This window comes from Salmo salar, chromosome 13, assembly GCF_965601325.2.
Source record: "Salmo salar chromosome 13, fSalSal1, whole genome shotgun sequence".
Taxonomy (NCBI): domain Eukaryota; kingdom Metazoa; phylum Chordata; class Actinopteri; order Salmoniformes; family Salmonidae; genus Salmo; species Salmo salar.
In genome coordinates, this window is record NC_138303.1 from 80,585,496 (window position 1) to 80,604,624 (window position 19,129).

At 41.9% G+C, this 19,129-nt stretch overlaps 1 protein-coding gene across 1 annotated transcript in view; it reads left to right on the top strand.

Annotated features, from left to right (window-relative positions):
• Positions 1 to 16,710: 16,710 nt before the first annotated feature.
• med13a (mediator complex subunit 13a) overlaps positions 16,711 to 19,129 on the top strand; it is a 120,294-nt gene continuing 117,875 nt past the window's right edge. The window contains exon 1 of the mRNA XM_014137886.3: positions 16,711 to 17,312. Coding sequence (XP_013993361.3) covers positions 17,247 to 17,312 — 66 coding nt within the window. The 5' untranslated portion in view covers positions 16,711 to 17,246. The remainder of the gene's footprint in view (positions 17,313 to 19,129) is intronic.

Below are 19,129 nucleotides of genomic sequence, written 5' to 3' on the forward strand. Positions count from 1 at the left end.
CAGAACTGGCATTAAATTGGTTTCCTTTGAGCAATGGGGGGAGAGAGAGAGAGAGAGAGAGAGAGAGAGAGAGAGAGAGAGAGAGAGAGAGAGAGAGAGAGAGAGAGAGAGAGAGAGAGAGAGAGAGAGAGAGAGAGAGAGAGAGAGAGAGAGAGAGAGAGAGAGAGAGAATGTAGATGACAAGAAGTAAGAGGAAAGAGAGAGGAGAAGAGGGCAGTCAGAGAGAAAAAGCTAAGCAGACAAACCTGGAAACATAGCCCTAATCACATGAGAGGATGTTAAATATTCAGTGACAGAATAGAGGAATGTCTGAAATATAACTGCAGGCATTGTTAACATATGTCTACAACTATTTCAGTTCCGTTATTCATGTCAGTAGATTGCATATAATAGTAGAGAATTAATTTGACACCATAAATCAAATAATTGGTCTAGATTTGACAGCTGTAATGAAATAATAGCATATCTAAAGCTGGCTAATGTTTCAGTATAATTATATAGCAACTTATGCGCACTGTGCTATTTATGACCTTGTACGTTTGAGTTGTAGTACATGTAGTTAAGTATCGGTTATTTTAAGATTGAATACTGTCACTTTATGTTCATTATAATCTCTGGATATATCATGCTAGAAGCTAATGACATATGGTTAAGAACCATGTTGTAAAGGGGTGCGTAACTGGTGGCAGTGAAGTCAGACGCAGAAGAGCAGAACTAGGTAATAGCCGGAGCAGTTTAATATCAAAACCAATGGCATAAAGTCATAACCAATATGGGTACAAAACCCGACGCACACCAGTAAACAAGTGCACAAGCACTTACAACAAACAATTCCACACAAAGACATGGGGGGAACAGAGGGTTAAATACACAACACTTAATGAGGGAAATGAGAACCAGGTGTGTAGGAAAACAAGACAAAACAAATGGAAAATGAAAAGTGGATCGACGATGGCTAGAAGATCGGTGACGCCGACCGCCGAACGCCGCCCGAACAAGGAGAGGAACCGACTTCGGTGGAAGTCGTGACACATGTTTGTAGGACCAGAATGAAAACATGCCTTTTAGAAATACGAGGAGTACCTTTCTCATATCTGAGAAACCCTCTGGGCCATCTCTGAATCTTAGTGTCAAAATACCCTTGACTTGATGCATTTAGGAAATTGCTTCTACCAATTACTGATAAGCATGCACCCATTAAGAAACAGACTGTAAAAACAACTAAATCCCTGTGGAAATAAGTCAGGCTGCACACCCGATTGGCAAACATACTGTAAATTGAGAAATCATGTGACTAAACTAAACAAAAAGAAGAAACTGTTCTACCAAACAAATATTAGGATATAAAGGATGATAGTAAAAAGCTTTGGAGCACCTTAAATTACATTTTGGGCAAAAAGGCAAACTCAGTGACATCCTTCATTGAATCAGACGGCTCATTCATCACAAAACCCTCTGATATTACCAACTACTTCAATCACTTTTTAATTGGCAAGATTAGCTAACTTAGGCATGACATGCCTACAACATACTCTTCATAACCATGCATAACTCAATCAAATGTATTTATAAAGCCCTTTTTATATCAGCAAATGTCACAAAGTGCGATACAGAAATCCAGCCTAAAACCCCAACAGCAAGCAATGCAGATGTAGAAGCACGTGGCTAGGAAAAACTCCACAGAGAGGCAGGAACCTAGGAAGAAACCTAGAGAGGAACCAGGCTCTGAGGGGTGGCCAGTCCTCTTCTGGCTGTGCCGGGTGGAGATTATAACAGTACATGGCCAAGATGTTCAAACTTTTATAGATGACCACCAGTGTCAAATACTAATAATCACAGTGGTTGTAGATCAGGTCAGCACCTCAGGAGTAAATGTCAGTTGGCTAGCCAGGCATTCAGAGTTAGAGACAGCAGGTGCTGTCACGAGTACTGTCTTCAAATTCCCTGTCATAAAGGAGCCAAGGCGCAGCATGCCGGTAATTCCACATCTTTATTGAAGGAAACCGAAAGCAAAACAATAAACAGGTACGCAGCAAGAAACGTAACGCACTGTGCAGTACACACACAGAAATAACAATAACCCACAAACACAGGTGGGGAACAGGCTGCCTAAGTATGATTCCTAATCAGAGACAACGATAGACAGGAACCATACTCGGCCCAAAACAAAGAAATACAAAAAATGTCCTCAAAGAGTCAATTCATCTTGCAGCAGTCATAAAACATGTAACATCTAAAAATGTGAAATAAATTGCAAAGGATATTTACAAACAAATAGGCAGGGTAAGTGTAATTTCATAGTGCAAGTGCTAAGTGAAATTAGTCCAACGTGTTAAGTTGCAGAATGAATTCAGGGTGGAGTGGATGGGAAGAGTCAACCGCTATTTTATTCGCCTTATGGAGGGCTCTGCCCAGGTAAAGAGATGACAGTTCTTGCTGTAGCTGCCCCATGATTTTTCCACACGTCCTGACTATCTTGCCCAACCTATTTTTCTGTGCAACCTTGATATTTGTAACGATGTACACTGAGAGTCGGGAAGCAAGTTCAGGGAGTGAATACATTTAATAAATAAACAAAACAAGAAACACAAACAGCGCACCGATATGAAACGGGAACAATGACGACTGGGGAAGAAACCAAAGGAAGAGACATATAAGGGGCAGGTAATCAAGGAGGTGATGGAGTCCAGGTGAGGTCATTATGCACGTAATGCTGGTGATAGGTGTGCTCCTTAAAGAGCAGCCTGGTGACCTAGAGGCCGGAGAGGAAGCACACGTGACAATATTACCAAACCAGCAGGTCAAGCACTATGACAGAATGCTCTCAATGAATGATTTATAAAAGAGAACCATGATGGTTAGATCAACATTAAAAAAGTGTAATTTCCATAGAAAATACAGTCTCTGTTGGCCTTTTTTAAAAATAGCGTCAGAACACTGATCCCAGGACAGCTTGTTGTCAATTTTTATTTAATTTATTGAACCTTTATTTAACGATGCATGTCAGTTAAGAACAAATTCTTATTTACAATGACGGCCTACCAAAAGGCTAAAGGCCTCCTGCGGGGACGGGGGCCTGGGATTAAAAATAAAAAATAAATACAATATAAATATAGGACAAAACACAATGACTAGCGTAAGGTATTTGTACTCCTCCACTATTTCAATGGGCTCACCTTTTATCAGTGATGGTGTGTGCATGGTAGTGTTCCTTTGAAAGTCAATCATCATGCCCTTTGTTTTTTATGTATTTAATATTAGATGGGATGACTTACACCAGACAGTAAAATCATTCAGAGCCGATCCGTGCTCTGTCTCATCCCCTTCGAGAAGACTGACCAAATAAAATAAAATAAAATAAAATTGTATTTGTATTTGTCACATGCGCCGAATACAACAGGTGTAGATCTTACAGTGAAATGCTTACTTACAAGCCCTTAAACAACAATGCAATTTTAAGAAAATACAAAAAAAAGTATGAGACAAGAATAACAAATGATTAAAGAGCAGCAGTAAATAACAATAGCGGGGCTACATACAGGGAGTACCGGCACAGAGTCAATGTGCGGGAGCATCGGTGTCGAGGTAAATGAGGTAATATGTACATGTAGGTAGAGTTATTAAAGTGACTATGCATAGATAATAACAGAGAGTAGCAGCAGCGTTCGGGGGGGGGGGCTCGGGGGGGGGCAATGCAAATAATCTGGGTAGCCATTTGATTAGCTGTTCATGAGTCTTACGGCTTGGGGGTAGAAGCTATTTAGGAGAGCCTCTTGGACCTAGACTTGGCGCTCCGGTACCGCTTGCCGTGCGGTAGCAGAGAGAACAGTCTATGACTAGGGTGGCTGGAGTCTTTGACAATTTGTTGGGCCTTTCGCTGACACTGCCTGGTATAGAGGTCTTGGACGGCAGGAAGCTTGGCCGAGCAGTTGACATACCAGGCAGCGATGCAACCCGTCAGGATGCTCTCGATGGTGCAGCTGTAAAACCGTTTGAGGATCTGAGGACCCATGCCAAATCTTTTCAGTCTCCTGAGGGGGAATAGGTTTTATCGTGCCCGCTTCACAACTGTCTTGGTGTGCTTGGCCCATGTTAATTTGTTGGGAATGTGAACACCAAGGAACTTGAAGCTCTCAACCTGCCACACTACAGACCCGTCGATGAGAATGGGGGCGTGCTTGGTCCTCCTTTTCCTGTAGTCCACGATCAGCTCCTTTGTCTTGCTCACAGTGAGGGAGAGGTTGTTGTGACCTCCTTCCTATAGGCTGTCTCATCGTTGTGGCAATCAGGCCTACCACTGTTGTGTCATAAGCAAACTTAATGATGGTGTTGGAGTCGTGTTTGGCCACGCAGTCATGGGTGAACGGGAGTACAGGAGGTGACTAAGTACACACCATTGAGGGGCGCCAGTGTTGAGGATCAGCGTGGCAGACATGTTGTTGCCTACCCTAACCACCTGAGGGAGGTGTTTAGTCCCAGGGTCCTTAGCTTATTGATTAGCTTCGTAGGTACTATGGTGTTAATCGCTAAGCTGTAGTCAATGAACAGCATTCTCACATAGGTGTTCCTTTTGTCCAGTTGGGAAAGGGCAGTGTGGAGTGCGATTGAGATTGGGTCATTTGTGGATCTGTTGGGGCAGTATGCGAATTGGAGTGGGTCTAGGGTATCCGTGAGGATGCTGTTGATGTGAGCCATGACCAGCCTTTCAAAGCCCTTCATGGCTACCAACATGAGTGCTACGGGGCGGTAATCATTTAGGCAGGTTACCTTCGCTTCCTTGGGCACAGGGAGTATGGTGGTCTGTTTGAAACATGTAGGTATTACAGACTCGGTCAGGGAGAGGGTGAAAATGTCAGTGAAGACACTTGCCAGTTGGTCCGCACATGCTTTGAGTACACATCCTGGTAATCTGTCTGGCCCTGCGGCTTTGTGAATGTTGACCTGTTTAAAGGTCTTGCTCACATCGGCTACCGAGAGCGTCATCACACTGTCGTCCAGAACAGCTGGTGCTCTTCTGCATGCTTCAGTGTTGCTTGCCTCGAAGCGAGCATAAAAGGCATTTCAAATCAAATCAAATTTTAGCTCATCTGGTAGGCTCGCATCACTGGGCAGCTCGCGTCTCTTTCCCTTTGTAGTCTGTAATAGTTTTCAAGCCCTGCCATGTCCGATGAGCGTCAGAGCCGGTGTAGTAGGATTCAATCTTAATCCTGTGTTGACGCTTTGCTTGTTTGATGGTTCGTCTGAGGGCATAGCGGGATTTCTTCTAAGCGTCCGGATTAGTGTCCCGCTCCTTGAAAGTGGCAGCTCTAGCCTTTAGCTTGATGCGGATGTTACCTGTAATCCATGGCTTCTGGTTGGGATATGTACGTATGGTCACTGTGGGGACGACGTCATCAATGCAGTTATTGATGAAGCCGATGACTGAGGTGGTGTACTCCTCAATGCCATTGGATGAATCCCGGAACATATTCCAGTCTGTGCTAGCAAAACCGTCCTGTAGCGTAGCATCCGCGTCATCTGAACACTATCGTATTGAGCGAGTCACTGGTACTTCCTGCTTTAGTTTTTGCTTGTAAGCTTGAATCAGGAGGATAGAATTATGGTCAGATTTGCCAAATGGAGGGCGGGGGAGAGCTGTGTATGCATCTCTGTGTGTGGAGTAAAGGTGTTCTAGAGTTTTATTTCCTCTGGTTGCACATGTGACATGCTGGTAGAAATTTGTTAGGTAAATCGGATTTAAGTTTGCCTGCATTAAAGTACCCGGCCACTAAGAGCGCCGCTTCTGGATGAGCATTTTATTGTTTGCTTATGGACTTATAGAGTTGGTTGAGTGCGGTCTTAGTGCCAGCATCAGTCTGTGGTGGTAAATAGACAGCTACGAATAATATAGATGAGAACTCTTTTGGTAGATAGTGTGGTCTACAGCTTATCATAAGGTTCTCTACCGCAGGTGAGCAAAACCTTGAGACTTCTTCTTTAATATTAGACATCGCGCACCAGCTGTTATTGACAAATAGATACACACCCCCACCCCTCGTCTTACCAGACGTATCTTCTCTGTTCTGCCGGTGCATGGAAAATCCCACCAGCTCTATATGATCCGTGTCATCGTTCAGCCACGACTCGATGAAACAGTTGTTTTATGAATTCTCCAAGCAACAAACAAGACACTCAATGACAGTGACACATTTGGTTCAACAGTAATGTGAGCTCCATAGTGTGACAGGCCAGGCTGGGCTGTGAAGGGTTAACTCTGGGCCACAGACTCTTCTCTTTACTGTGCAGATAGAGTTCCCTGGGTCTCGGCAGGAATCCACCCTGAGTGAATGCAGTCAGTGGACCTCACATACAAGCTTCCCGACTGGGAGAGAGATGGTAGAAAAACATGGAAATCGCATTCACAAGCTCTCTGGGACCTGTTCTCTTATTCCTCTCTCCCTTTACTTCCCGTAGTAGACTCTGGATTGAGGCCCCTGTGTCAAGGAATGGTAGTCAGGCCTGGGCTGGTGCCTGGTGGGTATTGTTCTCTCTGTGTGTGTGTGTGTGTGTGTGTGTGTGTGTGTGTGTGTGTGTGTGTGTGTGTGTGTGTGTGTGTGTGTGTGTGTGTGTGTGTGTGTGTGTGTGTGTGTGTGTGTGTGTGTGTGTGTGTGTGTGTGTGTGTGTGTGTATGGTGTAGCGTGTGTTGTAGTGAGTGGCATATAGTAGTGGGCAGTTGTAAAGGCCATAGTATGACAGAGGGGCAGGATTCCAACCAGCCTCCCTGTGGGCTTATATTCCTCTGAGGCCATTGGCTGTCTGGACAGAGTGACTCATTATCAGCACCACAGAGAGATGAATCAGATGGGAAGAGAAAGGGCAGAGTGAACTGAGAGAGAGGAGAAGAGAGGAGAGGAAAGAAGATGATAGGAGAGGTAGCCTACCTCATAATACTGTACCTCACAATACTGCTCAGATTGGAGTGTAGCATTTGGACGGGGGAGGGAGAAGTTTCTTCAACCATAAACCATTCAACCATAAACCATTCAACCATAACGTAATCCAAAGCAGCACACTCCACCACTCCATACTGTAAACACAAGCACAGATGCAAGCCATACATAATTCATAAGCTTTGAGCAAGTGTGTAAATTGCTTTGCAAGGGTGCATGCTGAGATCGTTTATGGCATATTATACAATGGTTGGGTCTAATCCTGGATGCTGATTGGTTAAAACCACATTCCAGCCAGTGTCTATTCCACAAGTTACCACCGGCTAAAACAATGACGTTGAAATGCCTATTGGCTCTGTTCCATCTCACTGCGCAATCCGCTGTCTTATCAGCCCAGCCAGGCAATTTGTAAACTTGATCTCCACTAAAAAAAATCTAGACATTATCTCCCATTTATTTTAGACTAACATTTGAATTTCAACAGCGGAGATTTGTATAAACCTTGCTGTCTGTCTCTCCAACATTTGCAACGGTGTTTCAATATTGAAATTCGATCCCCAGCTGTCCCATAGTAATGAACGTGTTGGGAGTTGGGATGAGACAGGCAGGCAGCGTTTCTCAGCCAGTCAAAATCATGAATCAGCTGGCATCAATTTATGGATATATACAAATAGAAACAAGTAAAACGAAACGAAGTGCAGCTAGTTTGCTGTCTTTCCAGCTTCAGTTTGAAGTGATAGTGTTTGCTGTGTTATTGGCCAGCTCCTCTGAACAAAAGTGTCCTGACGAGAGAGCACATTTTCTATGCCAGGCGAAATCGGGCATCATTTTCTCATTGTTATGGATGTATCCAAATAAATGTCTCTAAAAAACAGCTTAAACAAATGCAAATGCAGCTACTTTGTTGTTATTCTGGCTGGACTGTTTGACGTGACTGTAAGTTAGCCGTAGTTGGCTAGCTCGCAGTCAAGGGATAAGAACGTTGCCAGCCAGTATGACAATGGAAAATTTAGAACAAACAACTTGGTTGCGTCCATAGATACAGAACAAAAAGACTGAACGACTGGGTCGCGTCTCTGGCAACCGAACCGTTAGAACGAACGACTAGCCGGTTTGGGTAGCAACCCTAGATTTATGTCGGTACTGTATCTTGTGGAAGGATGAAATAGTATGAACAAATTCATCAAAATAAAAAACATTGGTGAAAATATGTCAATAATTATTTGAATATGTTGGTAACCTGTTGTATAAAAGTGATAATGCCCTTGAAGCCGGTGTTTGAAGGATATATTGGCTCGACTTGGTCTTGGGCCTAACAACACCCGCACCAATATATCCTTCAAACACAGGCTTCGAGGGCATAATCACTTCATTGCACCATGTCTAATGCCCTCATACAGATGTTCACACATTCTCACGTTTATCCTCTCCTGGATGCTGATGGAGAAGACTGCTACCTCAGCAGATCAGGGCCTGTATCAGCCATACCTGCTCCCCTGATGAAAGTATGGCATATGGAATGCACATATTGTTGATGTCCCCATTTAATGGCAGATGTCTCAGTAATCAGTATAATTTCATATAAGTCTACTTTAACCATCTGATATTAAAACAATTTACTCTTCTGCCAAGGATGCAATAAAACTATTTTCAATTCAGTGTCTGTATATCTGTAAATAATTAAAGGAACCATCATGAGATTCAGCTATATACACACACCTCTGCCAAAAGCCTTTGTAATCATTTTGACCAATAACTGATAAGGTCACCTTCACCTAGCCTTTTCCCCATAAATATTGAGCTAGATACTATAAAAAGTTGATGGATATATCCTTAATAGTGTGTTTTCTGTCTGTTTCTCTACAGCTGCATTGAGGCCTTTAGAGGCTGAAGTTAGTAACTACATTCTGTGTTAGTGTTCCAGGAACTTCCAGGGCCTCCCAGTACCGGGCCAGGTGTGTGCCCCATGGGGATGTCTCTGTCTGGGGGGCCGGGTGAGTCACGTTGCCTGCCTGGCTGACTTCTGGGTCATATTCATTAGGCAGTAAACAGAAGAGAGACTGGAAGAGGGATGGACTTTCTTGAACTTGTCCAATAAAAAAATACAATGTTTTTGTATTCCGTTGCAAAACCTTTTGCTACTTTGTGCCCTAATGAATACCATCCTGGACTCAGTTAGGGGAAGCACCAGGAGGGCCGTCTCATAACAACCACCTCTGAACCAGAAAACCAGCAGGGCAGTCTCATAACAACCACCTCTGAACCAGAACTGATTGTGTTACTTTGCTACTCACCTCCTCTTAACATTCCACTGGTTCACTTTCTATTAAACATCTATCCATCAAACCAATATTTAATCTTGACTGCAATCTTCTGTTTGTCTGAAATATGGAATTGGATAGAGATCAATCATACCATACCACACCAAGTTTAAGCCTTTTCTGCAAGTGTTGCATTTCTTCTACCTTGTGTATGATCTTCTAATGTAATGAGCTTCCATGCAGGAACCTCAAGGGCATAGAATGCAATTGACACCCAGCCTGGAGGTCTAAAGGAATTGTATGAGCCCTGCTGCCTGGGGAAATGACTGCCTATTAATCAGCTAAGAAGACACATCTGGAACACATTGGCACTCTGGTGACTTGATGCTTTCCTTCCCAGCTTCCAATTAAGCAATTAAGAGATTTGGTATTTGGTATTTTATTAGGATCCCCATTAGCTGTTGCAAAAGCAGCAGCTACTCTTCCTGGGGTCCACACAAAACATGAAACATAATACAGAATGACATAATACAGAACATCAATAGAGAAGAACAGCTCAAAGACAGAACAACATACATTTTTTACATGAAGCATGTGAAGGGAAACTTGGCCTTTGAATGAGGGTCCTTTAGGTCTAATGCATGGAGCGCTAGTGGAGCAGCCCTCCAGGCATCATCATGAGACATGGTAATGATAATAATAATAGAGTTAATTTGCATAGCTCTTTTCATTACAGCAAGAATCTCAAAGAGGCGCTAGGCCGGGGATGGGCAACTTTGATGGGGGTGGGGGCCACAAAAAATCAGAACTCATCATGAGGCGCCGCAAGTAGTCCCCCCCCCCAGAGTGAACATTTTTCAATGTTAGAGTTAATTTTGTTCAAATCTACACATTTTTTAATGCTAGTAGGCTGAAATTCTACACATACAAATGTTTTATTTTTGGTGTTCATTTAGTGCAATTCTACACATTTTGTCATAGGGTGGAGAGAAATATTTGCCGTTTTTAATATGATACCTGAGTGAGACTGGCCCCCAGGCCCCCAGGCTCTAATGCAATCTTGATTACTACAAGTTTAGATAACTGGTCGCTAGACTAACTTACCAATAAAAAAAAGATTTGCTGACATGAGCTAATGGAGTGACTATCAGTGACTGCCATAACAAGAGAAAAACAGTTGATGCTCAACCAAATTTCTAAAGTGCACCTTGTGTATTTACTATTCTACCACGGAAACGTAAGTTGAGACCCCGACTGAGTTCCCCTTCGTTGGCCTTCAAAAGGGCTAGTTTCCATCCCTGCTCTAGGATATACACCACCACCCCATCCCATCTTCCCTACCTAAACTTGGGTTTAACCCCGGCTGGGCCAGGGCTCCCTCCCACCCCCCTGGCTCTGGTCTAATTGCTGCCTAAATCAGATGCAGGGGAAACTGTAGTGTGTGCAAACCTGACTGTTTCTCAGTGGTGGTTGGCCACATTGGCTAATGCTCTAGATGTCAGGACTTAGAACCCTTCTAGTTGTAGATCTGTGGTTGGGGGTTATTACATTCTCTCTACTAGCTGTTGCATGTTCCCCTTGTGTAATCGCCAGCTCACAAATGAATGAAAATAGTTACAAATAATTAAAACATTTGTGTAAATGTAGAGGAATTTCACACTGAAAATATCAAGCTGTTGATTGTTGATTTCATAAAATGCAGTGTGGGAGGTCATCTAGTGTAAACTAATCCCAAGTTTCACCATTAAGAAAATGACAAAGCACTCTGTCACAGAGAAACGTCAGACATGTTATAGCTCACTCTTTCACACAGCTCAGGTTCTTCTGACTGTCTGACAGTGGTCTAGTTAATGTTTTTCGCTGACTTCTGTGTTTGACGGCCTAATTTAAACAAGGATCTCATTCTTGCCTGGTAGGTTTCAGGAACAGAGTCTGTGCTCCCTTCATTTCCAGTTGCAGCAGCAGCAGACAGGGACCCAGGGAGGTGGGGGAGCTCATTTCATTAGCTTACAATTCATATTGAATTTATTAATCCCATGCTGTTTTCTGAAGGCTGGAGGCTGATTAAAGAGAGAGAAAAAAATCCTCGATATAGACACCTTTCCTCCATCTGCTCACAACGTGTGTGTGAGAGAGAGAGAGGGACAGAGAGAGAAGGAAGAGTGGGGGGGTGGGAAAGAGAGGCGGAGAGGGAGCAAGGGAGCCTTACAACGAGGGTCTGTGAAGACTGCAGCAGACAAAAGTGTGTCAGATCATTTACCAGTGGGGATACGTGACATCTTTTCTCTGGGCGGCAGCCCTGCAGAAAGGCTCTTGTATAGTTAGCAGCACAACAAAGGGATGGCCACAGCTTTATTTGTGACTCTAGAATGTTCCTGCACAGGCACTGTGTGAACCACCGCCCATACAAGTGGCCCCATTACTTCAACTGCATTGGGAGTAGGGAGTAGGGTGCTGCCATAACACAGAGCTGACTAGAGGTACACACGCACACACACACAGTGGCTTCAGAGTTGTAAAACAAGTGATGCCGCCAAACCACTTTATTCTCTCGAACTACAAAGACCCTGGCAGCCTTGGTTTTGACTCAGCTGAAAGAGCAGAGCACTGCTCTCTCTGCCCAACTGCCTTTAAGTGACAGAATCTGACACAGTTCAAAAAAGGCCCTTTAGCCAATAGCTGGTGTCTGTGCCACACAGGCCCTTGTTGTGTTGGACAGGAGTCTGGCCCTGTACAGCTCCACAATGTGTCTATCCCATGTCCCCATGCAAGGACATACCACAGGGAAGACAGCCAGACCTGCAATTACACCCAGAAAGGCTAGCCATATTAGGTCTCTTTCCAGAATGATGGTTTTCTTTGGGTTCCCTTGTTGACCTGAGCAGTGGAGGCTCCTCAGAGGAGGAAGGGGAGGACCATCCTCCTCAGTGAATTTAATAAAAAATATAAAATTTAAAACATTAAAAAAGTGATCTCTTTTAGATAAAACTATACTAAATATAATCACGTCAACAGATAATTGATTAAACGACACTGGTCACCACTAAACCTGAGCCACTATCAGGACATTAGGCTGATTGGGTGGAAAGGCTGTGTTTGACCCCTCAATCAGCAACATGCCTTTGAAACAGCAAAGGATCTGCTTTCCCAGCTCTCTACAGCGCTCTCAGAACACAGTTGTATACAAGACACAAATCGTATTTTGGATTATTGTCTTTTTTATTATCTTAATTCAGCTACTGACATAATGTGAATTGGTTCAAGAAGAGCCCCATATAGTGTTGACTTAATTCACCACATTACCACAGGTATATTTTCTGGCTACATTAGAGGCTATAAAATGTGCATATGGTTTTAGTATGCGTATAATTATGGCGGTTCTATTCATCTGTGAATTAACAAACCATGTGCATACCAGGCCATTGAAGAATATAATAAACCTACATTCTCTGAAAATGGATCCCTCAAGGGCTGACTTGAAAACCATTGAAGAAGGGAAAAAACAAATTAATACTTGAGTCCTGTGAGCTTTCATTTTTCAGATCAGCCCTCTGTGCCGTTTCAAACATAATTTCTTAAATACAAGCAGCAAAGGCTTGACTGTCACCAGGGCTTTTTAAATTTTAATAACTTTGCAGTCAGGTCCAAGTATCATTGTGGACAAATGGATGGGATAATTGCATGTTCTTATTGATATCACAAGCTCTTTACGATCCATCATACTATATTGGGTTTGTGAGCTATGTGTACTTAGGCAAATGCTGAATGAGGTGTGTGTGCTAGGTGTGTGTGCTAAGTGTGTGTGCTAGGTGTGTGTGTGTGTGTGTGTGTGTGTGTGTGTGTGTGTGTGTGTGTGTGTGTGTGTGTGTGTGTGTGTGTGTGTGTGTGTGTGAGAGTGGGGGTTGGGGTTGGGACTAGAGGTGTGCTAATTTATTTGAACATGGTGTTGACCCTCTTGATTACTAAAGCCATTTGTCCAGTGCAGAACTTAAGACAGGGCTATTGCCACTTAGCGTCTGTAAACAAGAGCTGTGCTGTTGAACTATAGACCTTTCATTCCTTCCCTGCCTGGCCTTCAATGCTAACTATGTGCCCACACACGCATGCACACAACACAGAAACACACACACATATATACACACACACACACACACACACACACACACACACACACACACACACACACACACACACACACACACACACACACACACACACACACACACACACACACACACACACACACACACACACGCACACACACACATGCGGATGCCTTGGCTCTCAGAACAGCTGTGTCTGTCTGAGGAGAGAGAGAACACTTTCCTGGGTGGTCAATTTTATTGATTTACAGAAAGCTTTTTAAATTTGTCACGTGACTCTTCAGTAACGGCAATGTTCATCCTGTCTTGGGTTAAGATCACACTGTTGACTAAAGAGTCTGGATTGTTTTTCTGCTGGTTGCACACACACGTTCAGAAAACAACCTGGTCAACAAACAAAAATCTGGAATCTGGCTCCAATTCCAAACCAGTTCCAATGACATAGAATTTCCCTATAATTCACATTCCATGACTTAGCCTTGCCTATAAATCCAGATTTGAATCCATGTAGTTTTCAAATCAATATCAATTTGATAATAATTCACAATTGATTTCCAGCTGTTTTGACCACAATGAACGTCGAAGAATCCCATTATTATAACACTCTCAAGCTATTCAGGCTATTTACAGACCTCCAGATATCTGGCATTCCATTCACTCTACACTGTTTAGCTCACACACAGTCACTAATTTAGTGATCATTGCTCCAATATCCTGTTCCTCTTGTTGCTGTTCTCCTGTCTTGTTTAACCACATGTTTTCATTAAATGCAGATCATAGCCTCACAGGCAAAACCTCATATGTATTTTCCCCTTTCTTTCCACAGGATTTAGTTGAAGTACAGCAAGACCTTTAGACACATGCTGCACACAGCTTCTTTTGGTGCACAAACAGACAGGGACTGTAGACCATGTCGGTCAGATGTCCGTAGAGATTTGACAAGATAAGAACAATAAAAAATATCAGCAGATATAATAACAATCTGGTTAGTTTCCCATTAGTTACAATGTTATGTCAAATGTTTTACTCTTAACAATCCCACAGATACTTTATCGTTACCCAATTGTTTTTCATATCTAGTGGGAGCGATGATAAAGAGAGAGGAACAGGGAGAGATTATCAGTCCTGTCTGGTGGGAGATAGACATAAAAATGGGCAGGGGCATCATGCACCAATTATTTTAGAGGGGGCAGGAAGTACATGAAACAGCTTTTTCCTGCAATCTAGAGCCATAATCATTATGTCTAATTCTATGTAAAACATATGTGTATTGTTCTGCATAGGTTATCTAAGCATACCTCTTTACCTCTATGTGTCCCGTGTGGCTCAGTTGGTAGAGCATGGTGTTTGCAACGCCAGGGTTGTGGGTTTGATTCCCACGGGGGACCAGTACGGAAGAAAAAAATGTATGAAATGTATGCATTCACTACTGTAAGTCGCTCTGGATAAGAGTGTCTGCTAAATGACTAAAATGTAATGTAAATGTACCTGTTCAATTGTCATTTAAATGAATGATGAACATTGATTCTTTCCTAACTTTTATGGCTAAGGAGTGTAGTACAACTGTCACACTGGCCCAACAATGTATGGAAGCCTGCAAATGTGTCCCTTTCATAGCACACAGTAAATTGGCCGGTGTTGACTAGTGTTAACCATGTCATAATATATCATAACACCTGACATAACTTGTCATAACCTGTTATAATATGGTCATAATACTGTCATGACGCATATATTTTGACCTGTTGTGACACATATTGCATTATTTTATGGCTGGTTATGACACCTACATAAGAGTGTCAACACAAGGAAACACATTCATTTACACCATAGCCTACTTGTCAACAGTATGTTTTTGGAAATTCACCATCATTTTAACTGTGCACACATTGATGTCAGACATGCACCTACTCCAGTGCTCTTTTGCTGATGACTGGGATGAACGCAGGAGCAGATTTCAGGAGCAGAACAAGGCACCCTCTTTTTGACTGATGATTGACATAAAGGGCATGTATGTGATCGGCCTATCTGGCTTATATAATTATGATGGTCATAATGCTTCTTGACAGTGTAATAAAGTGTATTTTCTTAGTCCAAGTAAAGTGACACAGGATGGTCATAATGCTTCTTGAAAGTGTGTCATGAAGTGTATTTTCTAGAAGTTATGTAAAGGATTCATTACAACAACAACAACAACAACAACAACAACAACAACAACAACAACAACAAAGTAAATAGAAAAAAGTAAATAGCACACCCAAAGTACAAAGTAAGTTACAAAGTAAATAGCACACCCAACTACCTCATCCCCATATTGTTATTTATCTTCTTGCTCTTTTGCACCCCAGTATCTCTACTTGCACATCATCATCTGCACATCTATCACTCCAGTGTTAATGCTAAATTGTAATTATTTCGCATCTATGGCCTATTTATTGCCTTACCTCCCTAATCTTCTACATTTGCACACACTGTACATATATTTTTATTTTGTGTTATTGACTGTACGTTTGTTTATGTGTAACTCCGTGTCGTTGTTTTAGTCGCACTGCTTTGCTTTATCTTGACCAGGTCGCAGTTGTAAATGAGAACTTGTTCTCAACTGGCCTACCTGGTTAAAAAAAGGTGAAATAAACGACTTAAGAAACAACATTTCAAATGAAAGAAAACGTATTGGCAGGGGGTGTGTAGGTGTCATCACCTGCCATAAAATAATGCAATATATGTCACAACAGGTGTAAATTGGGCTAAATCGATTTAGCTTCTCAGAATTCCGTGCATTCATCACAATCAATTATCTGAAAAGTATTAACCTAACACATTTTCATACAAATGCAAGATCAAAGCTCAGTATCAATTGTATAAACATTTTTTTCAAAAATAAAAAATAACAAGTGCAGTCACCTTTTGGGTTTAAATTATTGAGTAAAATAGCTACTTCATCATGGCCGACTGTATTCAATAATCTTGAACGCTTGACAGCACATTTGTTAATATAATTTGTTCTCAGAATGGCGCAACAGTAATTTGTCACAGTTCATGGTACTTGTGGCCTGGGCAACTCGTGCATTGTATTAGCGTCGCGCGTGCTTTATGTTACTACAGCATTACAATAGTGTTATAATAGTGTTACATTGTACCCCCGCCTACACTGACACATTCGATTAGGTGAAAGTTTTTAGGGCTTTGCTGTGATTGCAAGGCCACACACCGTATGATGTAAATGTTGATGCAAGGAATGGATACATTTCTTTGTGTATGCACTAGGTGGTGCACTGTGAAAGTGGGTAAATTTAAAGGTTTGATCATTAGTAACAGAATCTGGTTGCTCAGTAGCGCCTCTTGCTCTCGCCTAGCGGCAATACCCATCAGTTACAGTGTTATTACACCCCTCATGACCACAATGAGCCAATAGGCTTTTGGAGGCAGAGTTCTCCCTGTGGCCGCCATTAAAGAAAGGAATCCATGAATTCAAATGGAACCAGAAGGATCAGAGACCGAAATAATGGTTAAAATGACCGTAGAGATAGGCATATGCCAATTTCCGATTGGTTTTTAAGGATGTTATTCGTTTTTAGATTGATTTTGATGGTGATGGAGGAGTAGAGTAACGTTTTTAGCAAAAACCGTTTTAAGCTAAGGGGGAGGGGGATAGTTGCTTCTTTGCTCTCCTTTTCTTTTTGTTTTAAGAGCATTTTTCGCTACATTTAAATGTTTTATTTCATGTGTATTCGAGAGGTCGATAGAGAGGTTGTGGAGGCGATATTTTGACTGCTTTTATTTTAGGGCGGACAATAGCATTCGAAGGGTTGTTGAATAACATTCTCCAGCCAATTGTTTAAAAATAATTATCGTTTATTACCTTATTATACATCTTGCAAAATACATTTGAAAATCTGTCTTTATTTTCCCGGGAACTGAAATGATGGAATGTTCGATCTCGCTGTGAAAGGATGAGTTCTTGTTTTGTACCAAACGGGGCCAGCTTGGAGGATTGCCACTCCAATCTATTCTGTCTGGTAAGAGATTTAAAACTAAAGGAAAAGCAGCCATTTTTAACTAGCTGAAAAGAGCGAGCTAACGTTAGTAGCCACAGCAATGGAAAAGCAGGCAGGGCCTGTCGAGCACTGCAATTCAAACATCATTCACTAAGGCAATGTTTATTTGCATACTTTGAAGTTGTGCAAGATTAAAGAATAATAGTGTTATCTGTCACTTGCAGCTGCATGCATGCTGTTTGCCATCACACATTTTCAGTTTGATCATATCCAATGCATTCCAGCCCTGAGAGTTTTAGGCAAAAAAAGTGCAACTAATGTAACGTGTGGTGATGATAAACATCCTAGCTACCTAGCTATCTATAGCAACGTTGAATACCATGCATGATTACATTTTTGTCTAGTTGTTTACTTGGTTGAATTAACGTTCCATATCATTATGCTTTTTATCGCATGCATTGTGTATCTTATTTATGTGACCTTAAAATAAACCCAAGCAGTTGGCTAGCCTGCTAATTAGCTTGCAATGTTGTTCATTTGCACAAATAGCAAACTAGCTAAATGGAAGAAACATTTGGCATTCGATCATGGAAAGTAAAGGCTCGTGAACATTGGCTTCTAATGTCAACTTCCATGTTCTATCGTGTTGTTGTTGTCAGTGGGCCCATGTAGTTGTGACGATACATTGATTGCTACATTGTTTCTTTTAAGTAGCCAATGAAGAGTTTAGCTACTGATAAATTGTAGCGTATTTGCGGGCTTATACTTTTCCTTTGAAGTTGTCAAGTTTGCTTTCCAATCATTTGTTGTTTACATTCTTGGCTCGTGCTCACCTAAAAGAGCTGAAATATTAAGAAACAACCATGTACTCTTGGATATTGTTAATGCATCTCTTTAGAATGTAGTACTTACATCCCGTCTGGCAAGTTTTCAAGTTGAATACATTTTTCATGACATATTAATGCAATTCACTGTTTTGTTTTATATCTGTGTATTTATTTGAATGTCTTAGTTCTCATAGTGCTGATTGATACTGTTGCTAGTCAGTCGTAAAACAATTGAATGATATAGCTATCAAAATACACAACCAAAAGTACATAATAGACTCAAGGAAAAAGCTCAGACGTTCCGTCTTGTCCCTCGCACTCCTACTACAAGCTAGACCAATCTATGAACTTCTCAGTAGTGCGCCAACTATATGTTTCCAGCAATGCATAGCATTTTTTTCTGTACAGTATGTACTGTATGACAGAGATGAACAATTCCCCTTCATGAAGGTTAAATAGATAAATATTGATGGACTTGAATCGTCCTTTTCCAAAGCATTTGACAGTAAAGCTGAATGAACAGGACAGGCTAGAAGTGAATGACTAGTTGCTGTATTGCAATAGTTGGGAGACATTTTACTGCAGACTGAGATGAGCATGAGACCAGTGCTGCTGTTTGCGGTCCTGTATGACTCACACTCTGAACAGGCATTGTGGTTTTAGGCTGAAAGAATGCAGTGAACACAGCTTGGCACTTTTCCCATAGCTAATGGTTCTCAGGAGTCTTATTGCAATGTTTTTTAAAATGTATAATTCTCGTTTGTTTTTTAAGTTAAGCGGCTTTTGCTTGCAAATTTCTGGGTGGTGAAGTTTGTTTGTAGATTAATTGGTATGTGTTATAGCACATTATTTTCATAAATCAATAGTCACGTCACAACGGCCCTGCTAGACTATGTCTTTTGTCAGGATAAGTTTTCAGCCTTGAGTAGAAGATAGTTATTGTAACGCTCATTTTGGGCCAGGCAGGATTAGAACAGACACTGCAACAGTGACAAAAGCCTGTGCTGCTGG